The following is a 20,518-nucleotide window of genomic DNA, read 5'->3' on the forward strand; positions in this document are numbered from 1 at the left end:
CGTTTTAAAGATTAATCGTTTTAGAGGTCCCAAATACGTATATTTCTTATCTGATTTAGATAAATTATGTATTATTGCAAAGATCCTAATATTTTCTTCAATTAAAATTAAAGCGAATCAATTTTGATTTCATTTTGAGACAAAAACCCTCTTCTAACGAAATTTGCAACACATTTAGGTTAAAAATTGAATTTCTTATCATTTCAACGTAATTTTTAAGCCAAAAGATGAATTTCTTCAACATAAAAAAATCTCAAAACACAAATTAAATTCCCTCTAAAAGCAAATCTCACGCGCAAGTTGAAGTTATGCTACGAAAACGTCTCCCTTTTGTCTCTCTTTATTTTTTATTAAAAAAAACATTGGTCATGTGAATGAATGTTATCACCATGTTTAGCTACTGAGAGAGACCTAGAAAGTCCTCAAGATTATTGTTCTTTTTTTTTCAATTTTTTTTTAAACAAACATTTTGTTGTTCCTATTGACGCGTAATCAGTTTAAAACATGAAGGATAGAGAACTGCAAGTCGGTGAACTGAAATAATTTGATTAATTTTAATTCAATTCAGTTTTTATTATTTTCTTTTTTTTTATGGATTAAAAAAAATTATGCTTAGGGAACACACAAAAAAAGTTGCTTTGCGCAAGTCACCTCCAAGTGTCAAAAAAAAGTTTCCTCGCGAAGACGTCAACCAAAAGTCACCGCCGTCTGTTCAGAGCCAATATAAATCAAATATTTTAGGAATCTTTCGAGACCTATCATTTGAATCCGAGTTTGTTCAAATCGGTCAACCACCGGCTGAGATATAGTCAAAAGTGTATTTTTTCACTATGGTTCACTAAAATGGCTGTCACGACTGAACCACTTGACCGATTTTCAAAAATTTGCCAGATTTGGAAAGGGAATTAAATTACCTTTCCATCGATACTCCATTTACCGAAATCGATGCACTAGCGGCCGAAATGCAAGAGGTCAAAGTGAAAAATTGTGAAATGTTGAACAAAGTATCTTCCACCTAGGTTTACCAAAATGGTTGCCAAAAATTAACGGGTTGACCGATTTTCAAAAATTTACCAGTTTTGGAAAGACGAGAAATGTACCTTTCCAAAACTGGTAAATTTTGGAAAAGCGGTTGACCACAGCCGGAGATATAGCCATTTGAATTTTACCTTCAAAAATATCCCATTTTAGCCTTGTCCGGAAACTTTAAAATTCCTTCCGCAAAAAAACTGTTAAACCAAAACGCCAAAAATTCTATGATTAATTTTTTTTTATTAAGTTACCAAATTACATTGGGATAAGATTTTTAATTCTAAAAAAAAAACTAAACCTCAAACATATCAATCCCTCACTTATAAAAGAAATCAACCCCAGCATTCGGACTAATTTAGTATCTTAATCAGCAGATAAAATTCATTACGTATGAAGAATTTGCTTTAAAGGAAGTTTAAATAAAAAAAAATTACATGGTAATTTATCTTTAATTTTTTTTTATTCTTTTACGTCATTTGCATGATTTTCCCAGACAAAATAGATCATAAAACATTTGTTTTTGTAATTTAATTTATCCCGCAATGCTTTTCTTCCTCCCCAATTGAGGAATTTCATGCATAAAGCGACAAATTTGGTCGCTCCGAAAGTTTTTTTTTATTTAATAATTTAATATTTTGTGAATGATTTTCTTCTCCTTAATCTCTCTTAACTATCAAAATTTTCTAATTTTTTTTTATTCATTTTGTGAGTAAAAAGGTGAAAATAAAGAAATATTCGTGGAAAATTCTATTCCACTTCTATTTGTTTTTCAAATCTTATTCTTTTAATAATAATATTAAATTTGTATTTGTTGGATTAAAATTCTTCTTCGGGTTATTTCTTTATCTTTTCTTTCTATGCTAAAATCTGTTATTATTGTTTTAAAAAAAAACTTAGGAAATGAATAATGAAAAAATATCTCACCTTATATCCTATAAAATGAATTACAATTACACATCCACACTTTTTTTTATTCTTATTCTTGTTGTTTTTTTTTCTCTTCTATTTCCTTAACTTTATTACGCCAAGTTGAAGAGGAAAAGTTCGTTATTGGTTCTCACACTTTTTTTTTCCAATAACATTTCCCCTTAAATTTTGACGGGGTTGTCGTTCATCGTCCATGCATCACCCTCCATTTAGAATCTTCTGTCGCGCTTACGAGCATTGTTTGTAGCATTGTAGAATAATTCAATGTAGCGGAAACCCATTTTCTCCTTATGCTTCGACATTGCCTTTTTTCCATGCGGAATTTCAATTGAAAGTAAAAAAAAATGTTGAAAAAGTAGAGAAAAAAGAGATAAAGAAATAATTAGAAAAAAAACAATCAATAATTACTTAATTTGCTAAAATTAAGGCATTTTTAAGGGCATCTCAGGGATTTTTTTTTGCTTTATTTTCTTTCTTTCTTCTTCGTGTGAAAATGCAGAGAAAATCAATTAATTTGATTTATTGCAGCGGAAATTGAAGAACAAATCGCATATTTTTATTAATTTCGTTCAAATTCCGAATAAAGAATGCAATTGAAGAGGCTCTATGCTAATCTATTTTCATTGATTTCAAGAATTTTCAATGAGAAAAATTTAATTAATTGAAAATTTCACAATAATTCTCTTCAATAAGGAATAGATTCTAAAATATTTCTCATTCAAAAGAATTCTTCTCTAATTAATTCTCTGAATCTCCCATTTGTCTGCCCCTTCAATAAAACTTGAGGTTCCTCCACGAATAAATTAAAAGTGATCTCAAATATTGAATTTTATATCGAATCAATTTTTGAAGGTTTTTTTTTTTAAAGAAAACTAATTTTTTTTAACCACAAAAAAAATCAACTTAAGGGGGGTCTCTTGGGCAAACTGTTTGAATTTACACATTTTTAAATATTTTCATTTTTCTTGGGGTTTTTTTCTTAAACTTGCTATTCCGATATTGATTACAATTGTAGCCTAATTATTAGAGTGTAAGAAAATCACTTTTCGCCATCTTAGGTGCGACGGCATCTTGAGATTTTCCTCAAAACACAAAGGTAGATTTATCTCAGGATCTACTGGATGGATTTTGATGGGGTAAAAAGCAAATGAAAGAGAAAGCATCAACGAACAATGTACCGGAACGAATTTTTGAATTTCCATTCAGAAGCTATGAAAAGTGCACAAGAATATATTTCTACTTTTCTCAGCTTCAAAGTCGAAATTCCAAAATCTGTTCTGGTACATTGTTCGTTGATGCTTCCTCTTTCATTTGCTTTTTACTCCATCAAAATCCATCCAGTAAATCCTGAGAAAAACCTACCTTTGTGTTCTGAGGAAAATCACAAGATGGTGTCGCACCTAAGATGGCGGAAAGTGATTTTCTTACTTTCCAATAATAAGTCTTTAAATGTGATTAACACTTAAAAACCAAGTTTAAGAAAAACCCTAAGAAAAATAAAAATATTTAATTTCACCAGCTCTCAAAAGAGACCCCCCTTAGAAGAAAAAAACCCTCACACGTGATAAATCAAGAATTTTATCAATTCTCTGAATCTCATCAATTCATTTGAACTGGATGAACTTCAACCGCAAGAAATCCCTGAAGAGACCCTCTTGTGAGTCAACAAGTTTCTTGCGTCAACACAACACACGCAAACTTACCGCCATGGCCTCAGCTTGAGTAGCAAAAAGGGCATCCGCCTCACCGGAATGAAGCCCACGACTGTTGTAGATGACCTGACAATTGATTGGCTTGAGCGGTGCAAAGAACTTGTAGATATCCTGCTCGTCGCAGTAGTAGGGCATCCCCCTCAAGTGGACACAGTACTCCTCTCCGCCACCCTCGCCGCCGTCATCGCCGTCAGCCCAGTTGCCATTGCGGTTGCCCATGTTGAAGTTGCCCCCACCACCGCCGGCGCCACCGTTGAAGCCACCCCCAGCGCCAAAGCCACCACCAGCACCGCCTCCTGGCCCATTTCGAGCTATAAAGTTAGGGCCTGGAGTCCCAAAATTGCTAAAGTTGCTACCGAGGAAATTACCTCCGGGTCCAAAGTTTCCACCGCCATTGCCACCGCCGCCGCCTCCGCCGCCACTATTGCCCCCAAAGCCACCGCCGCCGTTGCCGCCAAAGTTGCTGAAATTCCCATTGCCGCCAAAATTCCCGCTGCCACCGCCATCGCCACCTTGTTGACCAATGCAAACGGTTAGAGATGTTGCCTCATTGAGGTCACCACATCCCGTACGTGGAAGAAGAGACTCACCATAGCCGCCAAAGTTACCAAAGCCCCCACCACCACCACCGCCGCCCCCACCGCCATTTGGACCACTTCCGCCATTGAAGTTATTCCCACCGAATCCATCGAATGGGCGATTCTTCCAGCCACCGGGTCCGTCATCTAAATACGGAGGATAAGGTGGAATGTCTGTAGGAAAAGACCTCTCCTCAGTCCAAATTTGCTTTTCTTTCATCACATAATTTGGCTTGAAAAAGAGACCCCGCCCCAAATACACTTTGCAGTTCTCAAAGGAAAAAAAAATCTCCCTAAAACCATTAATTTTGATTCATTTATTTTATGATTTCCTTAAGAGTTTTTAAATAAATCAAATTGAGGAAATTTAGTTTATTTTTAGGGGTGTACAGGGGAAGTTTTTAACAGGATCTAGGGTAATTTTTAAATAACTATTCCATACCAATTTTTACAGTAATAAAAAAATGAGAACTTTCAATCAACGCCTTTAAACGTCCAATGATCCAGAATATGTTAATTTTTCCAAATCATAATTTTTTTCTTCAAAAGAATTTTTTCCAATAAATAATTTTTAATCACAAAAAATAAATAAATTTCTTTTCCTGCAACATTGCTCTTGACTTTACAAATTATGTTTATTATTTATGTGCCTTTGAAAAGATGACCTAAATTTTGTTTTTAATCAACAATTCAAAATATTGCCCTAATCCCAATATATTTCCATCTTTCACACACAAAACAAATTATACAATAAGCCGACCACTGTTAGTCACATGAATGGAAAAGTTATCAAAAGTCGGGGGTGAATGGCCAGAAAAGATTTAAAGAGTGTGCGGGACGGAAAGGAAGTTTCGTTATCTGTGTGTAACCAAAAACTTGAGCTCTATGCATTAAAATTCAAATATTATCTTTTCAAAAAATTATTTACACAAAGGAAAATTTCAACATCTGCTTTTTGTTTTGTGGAAAATCTTCACAAAGACTCATCAGAGCGTTGGTTTATTATTTTCCAGCGATGATTTGCTTTATTTGAAGTCACTTTAAGGGGGGCCTCTTGAGCAAACTGTTGGAATTGACACAATTTTAATGTTTTCATTTTTCTTGCGGTTTTTCTTAAAATTGGTTTTCCAATGTTGATTACATTTGTAGCCTAATTTTTGAAGAGTAATAAAATCACTTTTCGCCATTTTAGGTGCGACGCCATCTTGTGATTTTCTGGCTTTTCCACAGAACTGCCCTAAAATACAAAGGTAGGTTTATCTTAGGATTTACTGGATGGATTTTGATGGAGTAAAAAGCAAATGAAAGAGGAAGCATCAACGAACAATGTACCAGAACAGATTTTGGAATTTCGACTTTGAAGCTGAGAAAAGTAGAAATATATTCTTGTGCACTTTTCATAGCTTCTGAATGGAAATTCAAAAATTCGTTCCGGTACATTGTCCGTTGATACTTCCTTTTTCATTTGCTTTTTACCCCATCAAAATCCATCCAGTAAATCCTGAGAAAAAACTAACTTTGTGTTTTAAGGAAAATCACAAGATGGCGTCGTACATAAGATGGCGGAAAGTGATTTTCTTACTCTTCAATAATATGTCTTTTTTGACCAACACTTGAAAACAAGTTTAAGAGGAATCCCAAGAAAAATAAAAACATTTAATTTAATTTAAAAGCAAAACATCGCTGGAAAGAGTAGGAGAAGATTTCTTTTGATTTTAACGAATATTTTCTGAAATTTTCATTAAAAATTTAAAAAGAAAACATGAAGAAAGTACTCACTTCTGTCGCCACCTTTGAAGTTACGACTGTTGCGCATCATGCCTAAACCACCACCACCTCCGAAGCCCATGCGTAGTCCACCCCTATCAGTTCTGTCGTACGGCCCAGGTCGATTGCTATTGAATGTACTCCGGCGAAATTCAGATGCTGAACTCCGGAAGATTTCGATGTACCTATTTTTTTTGTTTTGTTTCGCGTGTTTTTGGTGGTTTGAAAATTCACAACAACAAAAAAGTTGATGGAAATGATGGGGAAGGAAAGACGGAGAGAAAAAAATTGAATTAATATTTTTTCTACCTTCAATAAAACATTTTTTTTATCAATTAATCTTAAGAATTAACAAATTGAGGTTTTATTGTTTTTTTTTTTTCGAGGAAAAGAAAAGAATTATTAGACGTTTGTTTTTTCGGGCGTTTAGTCGTTGATTTGCTTCTCCACACACCAAACTCCACCAACCACAGGAATCCCGCGCTACGTACAAAATAATGCCGCCCATCATCGCCACACCAACACAGCCTCTTTTTTTCTTTCTTGGGAAATTCACCTTACCACAACCCAAAAAATCTTTTCTTTCTTTCTTAATCCAGTCCCTCCGTCCGCCATCCCTTTTCTGAAATAACTCATTTTTTTGTGAAGGTTCCTTTCCTTCATTTAGTTTTTATTTTATGCACAAAAAAATTAACTCTTTACCACGCTTAAAAGCTCTGTTTGTTTTTATATGATAAAAATATTATAGAAAATTTATTCATCTAAACGTAAAACTTTTAATACCAAAAGGTGAAATTAATTTGTAATAAAAAATAATAATAATAATAATAGAAGTTAAAACCTAAACCCAATTAAAATTGCCATAGAAAGTTTTTAATGCAAGTTAAATAAAATAAAAGAAATCTCTATGATCTAAATTTATTGAGAATTTTTCCCCTCAAAAGTGAAGAGGAAAAAAATGAGGTGTGATTTTAATTAAAACTCTTTTGATTAACTTCCATTCTAATTCACTTCTACGCGAGAATTCTATCGCATATTTTCTTTTTCCATGAAAACCTTGAATATCAAAATGGAAACGCATTAATAAATCAAAATGAGGGAAAAAAAATGTTTCAGTGAATTTATGATTTTTCTTGTCAATCAAAAGAGTTAAAATAATGCTTGAAAAAATTTGCAAATTAATTGTCGCAAAATAGTAGGGTATATAATAGAGAAAATTAGTACATTACTGATTAAAAATGCGTGTGATTTGTTGTGATCAAGGAAAAAATATCAAATACATAAAAAAGACAATGGTGGACAATCAGATTAAAAAAAATCTAATCTAATTCTAAGAATTCTAATAGAAAAATTAACAATTAAAAGCTGTTCTTTGAGACAGAAAATGATTAAATTCTGTCTATTTTTGCTGTAACAATTTTAATATTATTTTTTTTACATTAATGTTTAACAGATAATCAATGCTAATAGAGAAAAAAATAAATATTTCGTTTAATTAAAAAAGAAACATATTAAATTCATTTATTTATTTGTTCATTTATTCATTGGTCGAAATTTACTAGTAAGTCAGTCTTAAAATGTCGATTTTTAAGTCGGTCTTAAAATTTTAATTCGATTTTTAAGTCAGTTTTTAAATTTTAAGTCAGGGCGAAATTCACTAGTAAGTTTAGCTAAAAATTTTAAGTCGATTTTTAGGTCGGTCTTAAAATTTTAAGTCGGTTTCTAAGTGTCTTAAAATGTTAAATCGATTTTTAGGTCGGTCTTAAAATTTTAGTGCCTTTCTTTAAGTCGGACTTTAAAAAACTGTTTGTTGAAATTAGCGTTTTTCATTGCAAAATAAAAATTACAAGTCCGACTTAAAAAAAAATGACTTAATATTTTTAGACCGACTTACTAGTGAATTTCGCCGATTGATCATTTTAATAAATCACAATGATTTATTTCTTTGTTTTATTTCTTAAATCATTTTTTCTTCATTCATTGAATAATTTATTTGATTATGCATTTATTCAATTTTTTCTTGTTTCATTTATTTTATTATTCCTTCATTCATTCCTTTATTCATTTGATTTTTAATTTATTAAATCATATTATTTGCTCGTCAATTCTTCTATGTATTGTTGTCATCATTAATTTCTTTATTTGATTCGATAATTTATTTATTTTTTCATTCATTTATTTCTTTATTTATTTCTTCTTTCATTCTTTTATTCACTCAATGATTTATTTCTTCTTTTATTTTTTCAGTTATTTATTTCTTCATTCATTCAATTTTTCTTTTACCCTTTCATTCATTTAATCAATCAATCAAATAATTATTCAGTTTTCTCATTCACTAAATCACTCCAAATTCAACAATTGATTGCCCACCAATGTATAAAATATATTCGATTTTTTTCCTTTAATCTATATTTTAAATTTTTTTTCACAAAATTCTTTACAAAATTTGTGTGTTTGTTTTAAATAAAAATCAATTTATTCACCCAATCAATACTAAATGTAGTTTTTAAATGAATTCAATTACCAAATTAATTTGTTTTTGCGAAAGAAAATACTCGATTCTAAACAGTTTAATAATTCACCTAAAGATACCATAAATATTTAAAAAAAAAAATCAAACACCTTTAAAAAAATTAATACAAAATTTCTCTCTTTTTTTTTTAAATTTGTTTAAACAACAAATTAATTAAATTAAAAAAAAAAACCTTATATAGAGTAAGAATAGTTTAAAAAATGCTATTATATTATAATATAGGTAATAATTATATTAAAAAAAAATAGATAAAGAAAAAATCAACATGTACAATGTAGGTTTAAAAAAAAGTGATTTGAGATTCTTTTGGATTTTCAAAAGTAAACCCACACACCCACCTGTGCCCAATTTTCTCCCGATTTTTCTTCAGAGCCTTCTCAGTGTCATCCGGATTAACGAATTGTACAAACGCTTCACCCGTTGCGCGCCCCCGGTTGTCCATCACAATATGAATACCGCCTCGGTCCTGCTTTAGCTCCAACCCTGCGTTTCATTTCCATCCACACACCCATATTTCAGTTAAATGTCGTCATTTTTTTTTTTTTCATTTTATAATGATTTTTTTCTTCTCTTTTTTTTACTTTTCTTTCTCTCTCATGCATTAAACAAGAAAAATACTCATTCTTCTTCTTCTTTTCTTTCCATCAGCAACTTTTATCACATTACAGAAAATTCTTTTTTAACAGTTTTTGAGATTTTTCTTTTATGTACTTGTTAGGAATTTTTAAAATTATAAATTAGCTAACAAAGAAAAGAAAAATCTTTTTTTGAGAAAACGTTTCTTTGGCAATATGAGAATAAATTTTTTTTTAGTTTATTTTATACCTTATTGGTTTAAATAAATAAATGAAATTTTTACTTAAAGAAAAGATCATTATTTAAAAAAAAAATTTCTAATTGTTTTAAACAATTAAGAATTTATTTTAATTACTTTCTAATTGATCTTGATTGCTAGTTCTTTTAGGGTTAAACAACTGAATAATTTTGGGAATTAAATTAATCAGTGAAAACAAAATGAAAATTGAAATAAAAAAACTATAAAACTCAGAAAAAAAAACTTTAAAAAATATGTTTTTTATTAAGAAAAAAAAATAAATTAAACTTTTTATTTTTTTACTTTGATAAACCAAAAGAAATATTTTCTTTTTTTTTAGGTTAGTCAACAGTAAAAATATAGAATTATATTTAGCCACATCTGTGACTCATTTGGCCCCATGACGCCCATCACTTTTAAATATTTATAAAGTCCAAAAGTTGATTTAAAAAAAAAAACATTTTTTTTTAAAGATTATGAAAGATTTAAAACATTTTTCCAAGTTGAAAATGTTTAGTATTTTTTTTTTATAAAATTAAATATTTTAACCCAATTTTGCAACCAAAAAACCACAAAAATGTTAAAAAATTATTCATTATATTGACGTAAAAAAATTCAGAGCTTTGTAATTTAATGTAATGTGATAACCCAGTGCAAAATTTCTCTTCTTTTAGATATTAAGTAAAACCAAACCTTCAAATCTTTTATTTTTATAATCTTCGTTAATAATTTCGGAAAGTTCTTCTGATAGTTTCTTTTTTTTTTAAGAAATCCGCATATTGTACCAAAAAAAAAGAGGTCCCAAGAAATCCATTTTTGTTTTTCTTTTTAAATAAACTTCATTGACCAAACCAAGATAAACCAAAAAATTCTTATTTTCATTCCAAATAGTTTCTTTTACCCTTCTCTTTAAAAATAATAATCCAAAATGGGACTCCTTTCAAGAATTTTTTTTTCTAAAGATTTTGTAGAAATGGAGAAGTCTTTTAAGATCTTCATTAAATGGTCCACAATTCATTTTTGTTTTGTAAAATGAAGAATTAGAAGGTAGTAAATTTGATAAAAATCCAACCAAGATAGCCCCTAATTCTTTGTTAACTTGGCATGAGATTCTCTATTTTTTCTTTTTAATTTTCCACAAAAAGAGTGAGAGAAGTTATAGAAAAAATTGCGATTTCGGTAGGACAATTAAAAAAAAAAGTAGATTCTTTGTTGCTATTTTTTTGCGGAGGACTTACCTTCGAAGAATGTCTCAATTTCCCCGGGTGAGACACTGTAGGGTAACCCACGGAGTTTTACAAATGTATCAGCCTGGACAACACATTGTTTTCGCATAACAGTTTCAAATTCATCGGGTTTTGCCGCGAAAACTGCAAGATAATTTTTTAAAATTGTTTTTAAGGACTTTTTTTTGGCTAAAATCACTGAAACACCATTAAACCCGATTAAAACAGTGTGATTCACTTAACCCCTGAGGCTGTGTATAATTTTACCCCTTTAATGGATTTTCTTTATTAATTAAATAATATTTATTTTTCTAATAGAATTTTTACTTAATTGAAGTAAGAATAAAAATTATAAATGATCTAATTTAGCCAGAAGTTAAAATTCACTTGTAAGACAAACTTAAAATTTCTTAAGAAAGATTTAAGTTTTCTTAAGATAAATTAAGTTCCCTCAAAAACGTCCTTAGTTTTTATAAGATTTCTTAAGATTCCTTATAAAAAAAAACTTTTGATTTAAGAAAAATTTAAGATTTTCAAGAAATTCTAATTTTTGATGAAGAAAACTTAAGAATCTTAAATTTTTGCTAAGAAATCTTGAGTTTTAAGTTTAACTTAAAATTTCTTAAGAAAGATTTAAGTTTACTTATGATTCTTTAAGTTTCTTAACTTAAAACTTATAAAAACGTCTTAAGTTTTTATAAGATTTCTTAAGATTCCTTATGAAAAAACTTAAAGCCTTTTAACAAAGATTTAAGATTTTTAAGTTTTCTTCATCCAAAATTAGAATTTCTGGAAAATCTTAAATTTTTCTTAAGAAATTTTAATTTTTTCTCAAAAGGAATCTTAAGAAATTTAATAAAACTTAGGACGTTTTTAATGAAACTTAAGGAATCTTAAGAAATTTTAAGTTAAACTTAAAACTTAAGATTTCTTAGCAACGATTTAAAATTCTTAAGTTTTCTTCATCAAAAATTAGAATTTCTTGAAAATATTAAATTTTTCTTAAATCTAAAGTTTTTTCATAAGGAATCTTAAGAAATTTAATAAAAACTTAAGACGTTCTTAAGAGATTTTAAGTTAATCCTAAAACTTAAGATTTCTTAGCAAAAATGTAAGATTCTTCATCACTTAAATTAATTAATAAATTAAATAAAAAAATAGATTTTCTGGAAAATCTTAAATTTTTCTTAAGAAATCTTAATTTTTTTCAAAAGGAATCTTAAGAAATTTAATAAAAACTTAAGACTTAAAACTTAAGGAAAGAATGTTAAAATTTCTTAAGAAATACTTAAATTTTCTTAAGTCTGTCTAACTAGTGAATTTCACCCAGAATCTCCCTAATTAAGCGTCTAAACTGACTTTTTTATCCCAACCCAATCCTAAAAAGAAACTGATAACGTTTATTCCCCCTAAAAGGATATTTTTAAAGGATAATTAGGGATTTTTTTAACAGCTTTTTAACAAACTTACGCTCATTGTAATCAACGTAAGGTGAGTAGAAGGAAAAGCCCTGTCTAAGAGCTAACTTTGCCAGCCTCATATGCTGCCTTTTGCGCTCTTCCCTTCGTTTTGCCGTCTTTGACAATTTGGGCTTTTTTGTTGCACCTTCAGCTCCTTCTTCTTTCTTCTTTTCCTCGGACTTTTCATCCTTTTTCTCTTCAGTCTTTTCATCTGTCTTTCCCTCTGAATCTTTTCCGTCTTCTATCTTCTCTTCGACATTTTCTGTATTATCTGCAGGGACTTTCTCAATGTCTTTAGCATCCTTCTCCTCACCCATTGTTCCGGATGCACCAGAATCAGTCAAGACGGCATCAGGTAAAGTTCTGGCTTCTTCTACGTCCGCCTTACTGCCGTCTAAGGTTACAGCCTCAATGGCAGTTTTCCCATCTTTGTTAGCTTCATTCTCATTTGTGAATTCAACATTCCCGGAAGTATTTTCGGCTCCGGATACGGCGCCGTTTTTCCCGGCAGTTGAATTCACATTTCCCGCTTCTTCAGATGGACTATCAAGGCTCAATTTATTCCCCATGAACTCCATGAATTCCAAAATATCCGCCGGTTCCATACCTGCGCATAGGAATTTCTTATGATGCCCAAAAATATTTATTTTTATGACTTTTTTGGGCTTTTTTTTTCTTCAATGAACTTATTTGTTTTGTCCCAAAATGAGTTTTTTGTTTATTTATTTTGGGGCTTATTTTTCAAATTTCCAATAAAAAATAAATTAAAAATTCTCCAATATCTCAATTTCTATTAAATAAATTAGAAAAATAAAAACAAACCCAAGTAGGCTTTGCGGAATAAAATTCAGAAGAAATTGAGGTTAAATCCGACATCCCATTTTGGGACATATACGAATAAGTCTTCCCCACTAATCCCTTCAGGCGCTTCCTGACCACTTCTGCACTAGAACTACTTAGAATACTAGCAAGGAGAGATTCAGAGCTACTTACTTTCAATGTAGCGATGCCCCATGACGTTCTTGTTATACTCAAAAGCCAAATTGAAATCCTTTTCGCTGGCGCATTCCACGAAAGCCTCCCCGTTGGGACGCCCGTCGCGTGGGGAGGTAACAAGGTGAATCCCATTCTCCCCGTTGACCGTCTCAACCTTACCCAGGAATTCACTGATCTCCTTCACGGTCACATTCCACGGTAATCCCCGGAGTTTGATGATGTTGCCCTCTGGATTTTCAGCCATTGTCACTGAAAGGGCACGAGGGAGAAAAGGAGTTAAAATCAGCCAGAGTCGAGCCAGAGGATGGAAATAGAAAGCACGATAAAATTTTATTGGAGACGGCGATACGGCCTTGGGGCGCCATCTTGGAAATTTATCAATAAAACGAAGAAAGCGTCTCAAGCCGCCCACACAATTTGCCCATTTCCACGGCATTATTGGTCATTTTTATTGCCCCCATCACCGTGGGAGACCAACATGAGCATTTATTGCCAATTAGCTTGCCTTCCATGCCAGTGAATGCCGTGAAAATTGGGGTGGGAATGTTCGGAAGAACGTGGGGTGCTTTTCCACACAAAATCCAATTAGATTCAATGATTTTCCACAAACCTCTTTTCTAAATCACTTCTCTGTACTTTCCCCTACCACACTGTACACTTTTCACGGCTTTTCCGCAACTTTTCACTTGATTATTTCACAAAGAAAATAAATCCAACTCGCCGGCGCTCTAAAAAAAATTCCAAGCGTCAGAATTTTGTGTGACAAAACAATCAACTCGCAGCGACTCTACCGGGAGAAGAGAGAAACTATTTTTTGAGGTTAGGTTGTTGTGCGAGGTGCAGCATTTGTAAACAGCATGGGTAAGAAGAAAAAGGGACGTAGTGCTAAGAAAAATGTACCCCAGGCGGGTGGAGAGGAGCCCCAGGAGGTGCTACAGGCACCACATTCCTTTGTCATCCATCGGGGACTGCCGTGTCCGAAATTGAGTGACCTCACGCGTGATTTCCGGAAGATAATGGAACCCTTCACGGCGATGAATCTCAAAGAGAGGAAGAGCAACAAGATTAAGGACTTTGTGAGCCTTTCGGGGGTCTTTCATGTCTCCCACATGGCTGTCTTTAATCGTTCCAAGGAGCAGGTTTCGTGGAAAGTAGCGAGGCTTCCACGAGGGCCCACATTGACATTCAAGGTGAGTTTCCGGGAAGCTTCTTTCAGGGCTTTTGGATTTAATTTCTTTGTTTTATTTTGCAGATTCATCAATTTACGTTGATGAAGGATGTAATTTCGGCTCAAAGGAAGCCCTATATTGATGATAAAGCCTACGAATCAGCTCCCCTGGTGGTGCTGAACAGCTTCTCCGGCGAAGGGAAGCATCTGAAGCTAATGGCACAGATGCTGCAAAATATGTTCCCAACAATTAACGTGTCCACCGTGAAGCTGGCACGGATTCGCCGCTGTGTGCTGTTCTCCTACAATCCCACCACGAAGCTCATCGACGTCCGGCACTTTGCAATCCGCGTCCAGCCCGTTGGTGTCTCCAAGAGCATCAAGAAACTCATCACGGGGAAGATTCCCAACATGGCACGATGTGAGGATATTGCGGATTTCATTGAGAAAGCCAATGGGGTGTCAGATTCGGAATTTGAGGATGACGAAGCTAATCACGTTGTCCTGCCGCAGGATCTCCCCTCGCGTGGGAACATCCAGAATCAGAAGTCAGCCATAAAGCTCCATGAACTCGGTCCACGGATGACAATTCAGCTGATGAAGATCGAAGCGGGCTTGTTTAATGGAGAAGTTCTCTTCCATGAGCTCGTGGTGAAGACGGAAAAGGAGAAAGATGCCATCCGGAGGAAGATTGAGAAGCGCGAAAGGTTGAAGCAGGAACGGAAGGAGCAGCAGACGCAGAATAAGCTGAAAAAGGAGGAAGACAAGGAGCGGCATAAGCAGAAATGTCTCCAGGGGATGAAGAAGGAGACGAAGGAAGAGGAAGAGGCGCAAGAGGAGCCCGAAGATGATGCTGAATACTTCAAAGAGGAAGTTGGAGTGGAGCCAGATCGGGAACTTTTCGCCCCTGCAGACCCAAAACGACCACCCAAGTCCCGGAAACGTCCTGCCGTTGATCCCAGATCCAAGGGAAAGGACTCCAAGAAGAGGAAGCTCAACGATGGACAGCCCGGAAAGCTTGAGAAGCAAAAACCCTTCAGAGCATCATCCGGGAAGGCAGGAAAGGGTGGGAAGGTGAAGAAGAAGCCCAAAAGGTCCCGGAAATAATTTTATTTTTGATAAAAGAATAAAAAAAATGTTGTAAATAAATTCCTTCCCTCTGTAGCCACTGAAGAAGGCTCTGAACGGAGCCGAAAGCTCTGGAAAACGTGAGTTTTTCTGGGTGAGAAACCCCCATTTAACCGACGAAAAACCCCGGAAAATTTTTATTGTTGTAAATAAAACTATGTGAGCATTTTCATGATTCCCTGGCCTGTTGGGCGATCTTCCGGAAGTTCGTAGGTGCATGCATAGAAGAGCCCCACGTAGATGTTGTACTCTTCCGGGAGATCCAGAGTTTCCGGAAGTGGTGGCCGTGTCCCAACACGTTCATCCAGCTCTGAAAAGCTGAGATCTCCATCGTCCCCAAGGCCAAAGAGATGTGGTGGCATCAGCACTAGAGTCTCATAAATGACCAGTCCGTAGCTGAAGATGTCACAGGGACTCCCAATTAGCTCGCACGCCTCGTCAATTACTTCAGGAGCTGCCCAAAGGTCAGTTCCCACGTACTTTTCCACATCATCCACATATCCGGAAGCGTTGAGCTTCAGGGATACGCCAAAATCGCACAATTTGCAAATTTCAAAATCCCCCTTGACCAGGACATTGCCGGACTTCATGTCCCCATGGAGAATCTTCACCTCCCTGTGAAGGTAGTCCAGAGCTGAGGCAATATCGAGGCAGAATCTGTGGATCTTCATCACTGGCAGGGGCCCTGCTTCCTCATCCAGGCGCTTCTCGAGAATATCTGCCAGGGAGAGGTCACACACCTCCAAGGCGAGCACACTGCGTCCCTCCTGATCCTTCTTGTACGCCCTGAAGCCCACAATATTCGGGTGTTTGAGCTTCCGCAACAAACTCGCTTCCTTGTCCAATCTCTCTGAATAAACCTCACTCCTCTCAATGTCTCCCGTCATGGCACAACGATTGAGACGTTTTATAGCCCACGGAGATTTCGCCACATCCTTATTGGGGGTCCTATTCACCCGACAGACCTCGATTCCTGCAAGAAATCCGGGAATTTTCAAGAAAAATGTTCAAAGGAAGCTCCCAAGATTTTCCCTACCTGTGCCAAATCCGAGTTTCTGCAGCTGTGGCGAAGGTGGAATCTTCAGTGGGGTGCCAAGGATATTCCCAAAGACCTTCTCGAGGTGTTTATTGCGCAAGGGGGTCCTTTTTGGGGTATCCATTCTCTTTTCTTTTGTAAAAAAAACTGGACAACGCGGGCGGCTTGGTCGTTAAAAAACTGTTTCGGAGTTTTATGAAAATTCTGACAAATTGAATTCCGGAATTCGAAAACCAAAGAGAGAGATGCAAATATAGATTTTCCCGTGTGCTAAAAAGAGACAGCCATGTATATTGCGTGTTTTGTTTGGGAAGAGCAGAAAAATTAGGAAAATTCTCGGCATTTCCTTTGATTTTAAAAGCAGAAGAATTAAGAAGAATATCAGCACTTTCCCAAATAAACAAAGAGGGAAAAAATAGGCAGAAAATCCATGAAAATGAGATTAATTTCATAGAACGCATATGATGTGTGCAGCATAAATGAAACATTGGTGTTGATGCAAAATTAGATGGCATGAGAAAAATACTTTCCTCTCACTCTGGCATTTTGTGTAGGTGAGGTTTTTTTGAGTGTGTGCGTGAAATGTTTGTTTGTGTTTGTGCGGAAAAATTTTATAATATTTATTTTTCCAGGAAAAACTCATTTTTGCGACTTGGGCCTACGCGGAAAATGCTCCGGGGGGTCCCAAGTATTTTCAGTAAAAATTTGCGCGGGAAATTCGCCGGATTAAAAAAAACATTTTGTACGACTTTTTCTGGCGGAAATTTTGAGTGTTTTGAACTGGAGACGCCAATCGACGCGGCGTCGCTTCCTGGTCACAAAAAATGTAATTTCGCTGGAAAATTCGGCGGAAAATGCGAGAAAATTGCGAGAAACTGAAATTGTGAGGGAGACAGTATCAGTGACGTGCACTGTCTCATTTTCTCCTACCCTGCCAAACACAAAAAAGAAGAAAAAGAAGAATATCTTAGGTTAGAAATCCGTGTAAATATATATGTACATATATATTGTAAACTTGGCCATAACAAAAACGGAAGAAAAGCCCCGTGAAAAAGTGACTATTTTGACGAATTGGACGCCTTTTTCCGTGAGATCGCAGTGAAAATCGCGCATTTGGGTGCCAGTGTGTGTTTTGCCATTGCAAGAGTGCCTCAAAAGGGGGTGAAAAGTGTGTTTATTTTGCAGCAAAAAAAAGTGGAAAGCGCACAGAAGTGGACAGAGCGGATTGACGCATTTTCTCTTCGACTTCTTCACAGCTGAAAAAGTAGATGAAGGTACGTTGAAAAGTACCCCCAAGCACCAGCTGTACACGCGGGGGTACCTTCCCGAGCATCCTGCATGCATCCCTGGGCTTCCGGATGTGTTCTCGAGGGTATTTTGGGGTGTTTTCCTTGGGCGGAGTGCCTACGCAGGGGACGGAGAAACGCAAAAAGCAGCGACTCTGTCAGAAATTTCCACCATTAAACGCGTCTCCCGAGGCCTATTTGGTGGCCTCATCGCGCGGCCATTCCATCATCAATTATCGATTTGGTGTGTGCTATTGAGGCTGGTGCGCGATTGGGGTTGGAGGTGGATGTGCCCACCCCCAAAATTGGGGGGTTGCGCCACTGAGGGCGCTACCGGGCAAAGCAGCGAAAGACTGTGTGACCTTAGCCTTGCCTTTGTCAGGTCGTTGCCACTCTCTCATCATACCAGATATTTCTCGTCTCTTTTCGGACTTTGTCTCACCCATCTTTGACACTTTCTCACCTGCAACACCTTCCGCAGCTTCTTCCCCGTCCGTCTGTGCCAAAAACAAGCGCCCCAAAGTATTCATTTGATGCTTTTTCGGGGAGTTTTTCACGACAGTCCTCACGGGTGACCTTTCATCTTGTTTCCCCACGAAGGGCATTCATTCTCAGGGAATTTCAGTGGTCAGATGAAGGCTTTAGTACTCAGAGAAGGACTCTAGGGTCAACCTTGCGCCTCTTTTGGGCAATTTCTTGCCTTTTTTTAAGCCTCAAAATACATTTGACCCTTAAATCGATCTCGTGAAAACAATGAGCAGCAGAGGGTTTATCAATAACAAACTTTAGAGCAAAGGGGGTTTATCAAAAGCTGATAAAAGGAAAAAAAAAAACCTTTAAATATTGTTAAAAATTAATAATTCTAATATTTATAATTTTGAAAGCTTTTTGTGGCTTAAAAATTAGAGAAAAGTATTTTTTTTTAAGCTTCTTGAAGCATTAAAATTAAAGCTAATACTCTCAAAGATTAAAGTTTGTTTATTTTTCTTTAATTTGTTTAATTAATTATTTATGTAGGGGTAAAATTCACTATCTGACAGTCTTAAGACTTCTTAATTTTTCTTAAGATTTTTTTTAAATTTCTATTAGTTTTCTTAAGCAAAATTTAGATTTCTTAAATTTTTATAAGATTTTTTAAAGTTTTTTTTTGAGACAAACTTAAGATTTTTTATGTTAGTCTGTATCGGACAAAATCCATATTTTTCAATGTTTTTTTTACGAATTTGGATGCATAAAAACCATCAGGAAAAATCTGTACAAAAATATTAATTTGAACCTATTCAGCCTGACTAAAGAGATCTTAAATCTCAATTGTGAAAACCAGTAAAATTTTTAAGAAAAACTTGAGATTTTTTATGAAAATTCAAATAATCTTAAGTTTCCCTTAAGAAATCTTCAAAAAACTTTCTTAAAGATTCTTAAGTCTGGCTGACTAGTGAATTTCTCCCTATGTCTGTTAAAAAATTGTCCTTTTTAAAAGAAATAAACAGAAAAAATATTTTTCTTGTAATTTAGAAAAAACAATTTTAGAAAAACATTTTTTTGAATAAATTTTCAAATCAAAATAATAAATCAAGAAAATCTTTTTTGAAGAGTAAAATTGCAAAATTCAATTAATCTGTAAAATTCTGTAGAGATTTACAGGAAATAAATAACTAAATAAATAAATACCTAAATAAATAATACAAAAAAAAACATTCATCAGTGTTTATCAATTCAAGAAAATTCTTGCAAGTTCTAGCGATTTTTAAGATTTTCCTTTGGTTCCCTCCCCCTTCCCCTTTTCGCTCCATGGAACCTCAAATCTGTTACACTTATATCCTCTTAAAGCATTGAATTCAACGTGAAATGTTTTCATAGCTTAAAAAACGTTAAAAAAATAATATTTTCCTTAACTTTCAATGTTTTTCTTTGCTTCAAATTGAACAACAATTATTCAACAATCTATTTTAGTTAAATCTATGAGCAATTTCGGGATAACCCTTAAAATAATCCGGGAAATGACCCCATTTTACAGTAATAAAAAAACATTTTTAAAAAAAGTTAAAAAAAATTAAACTTTTAAATCAATCTTAATTATTTAATCTCCGATAACTAAAGAGATTAACAGCCTGCAATTCTAATGGCTTTATTGATGCTAAAGACGAAGCATTTTGTGCTTATCACCCACCCAATTATTCTCGATTGTATTAGTTTTGTTTACTAGCATCACACCGATAAGAGATTATGTAATTTGTGATTCAATTCTCTTCGATGATGGTATACTTTAAAGGAGAGAGATTTACTCACTCAGAGTTCATTTTCTATTGATTTGTTCTTTGAGTTTTCATGTCAATTTCTTTTTTAATTAAAAAAAAAAAAGAAACATAATTTTTTGCTTTTTTTAGAACCTTTGAAAGAGTAAAAAACAAAACAGTTTATTAAGTCCACAATCTCCCAAATAAATTGTCTTAATTTACATAAATTAGTTCAGCAGAAAAACAAAACAACGTTGTTTTACTAACAAATTAATTTCCAAGCAGGGGAAAAATAATAAAAGCTAAAATTCTGCAGCAACAAGAAGAAAAACTTGCTAATTTTGTAATACAATTTGTTAATATACAGTAGAGTGATGTAGGAAAGCCTTTTTCGCACAAAGAACTTAATGCAAAGAAGGCAGAAAATATTTTTTCCTTTGTATTAAAATTCTTTCATTTCAAGGAAATTCTTTATTTCTTCGTTGTAAAGGACACATCAAATATTTTGATCAGAAAATTCTGCTTTTGATCAGAAAAATTTTTCAATAGATATTGGATCAGGATAATAAGCTGTAAATCAGGATAATTAACGATTGAACAGTGAAATTGGTTCATGAT

At 34.1% G+C, this 20,518-nt stretch overlaps 4 protein-coding genes across 11 annotated transcripts in view; 2 read left to right on the forward strand and 2 right to left on the reverse strand.

The window, feature by feature from the left end:
- Nucleotides 1-15,420, forward strand: part of LOC129787983 (protein Peter pan) — a 1,185,971-nt gene extending 1,170,551 nt beyond the window's left edge. Inside the window, exons 2-3 of the mRNA XM_055823912.1 lie at nt 13,850-14,235; nt 14,298-15,420. Of these exons, the coding sequence (XP_055679887.1) occupies nt 13,903-14,235; nt 14,298-15,320 (1,356 nt within the window). The 5' untranslated portion in view covers nt 13,850-13,902 and the 3' untranslated portion in view covers nt 15,321-15,420. The remainder of the gene's footprint in view (nt 1-13,849; nt 14,236-14,297) is intronic.
- On the reverse strand, nt 1,253-13,815 carry LOC129787956 (heterogeneous nuclear ribonucleoprotein H). 5 transcript variants are annotated; one of them, XM_055823844.1, is made up of 10 exons: nt 13,656-13,815; nt 13,043-13,294; nt 12,060-12,656; nt 10,602-10,733; nt 8,888-9,032; nt 6,029-6,201; nt 4,262-4,423; nt 4,040-4,183; nt 3,663-3,967; nt 1,253-2,264 (listed from the first exon to the last, which is right to left on the reverse strand). In XM_055823844.1, the coding sequence occupies exons 2-10, from the start codon at nt 13,287-13,289 to the stop codon at nt 2,169-2,171; spliced, it is 2,001 nt and encodes a 666-aa protein (XP_055679819.1). In that variant the 5' UTR covers nt 13,290-13,294; nt 13,656-13,815; the 3' UTR covers nt 1,253-2,168. The 5 variants fall into 5 exon arrangements, with proteins under 5 accessions (XP_055679819.1, XP_055679818.1, XP_055679816.1 ...); XM_055823843.1 differs by having other exon boundaries at nt 3,663-3,982; XM_055823841.1 differs by having other exon boundaries at nt 3,663-4,183.
- LOC129788011 (lymphokine-activated killer T-cell-originated protein kinase homolog) lies at nt 15,309-16,572 on the reverse strand. Its single transcript, XM_055823970.1, has 2 exons — nt 16,378-16,572; nt 15,309-16,314 (listed from the first exon to the last, which is right to left on the reverse strand). Exons 1-2 carry the CDS (start codon nt 16,499-16,501, stop codon nt 15,497-15,499), a joined length of 942 nt encoding a protein of 313 aa, XP_055679945.1. The 5' UTR covers nt 16,502-16,572; the 3' UTR covers nt 15,309-15,496.
- Nucleotides 16,573-16,933: 361 nt separating this feature from the next.
- LOC129787959 (CCR4-NOT transcription complex subunit 6-like) overlaps nt 16,934-20,518 on the forward strand; it is a 116,232-nt gene continuing 112,647 nt past the window's right edge. Inside the window, exon 1 of one of the 4 annotated variants that reach the window (XM_055823849.1) lies at nt 16,934-17,651. The gene's annotated coding sequence lies outside the window, so the exon portion shown is untranslated. The remainder of the gene's footprint in view (nt 17,652-20,518) is intronic. The other 3 variants (XM_055823848.1, XM_055823850.1, XM_055823851.1) reach the window with 3 other exon arrangements.

The sequence above is a fragment of the Lutzomyia longipalpis genome, chromosome 1, assembly GCF_024334085.1.
Source record: "Lutzomyia longipalpis isolate SR_M1_2022 chromosome 1, ASM2433408v1".
Classification (NCBI taxonomy): Eukaryota; Metazoa; Arthropoda; class Insecta; order Diptera; family Psychodidae; genus Lutzomyia; species Lutzomyia longipalpis.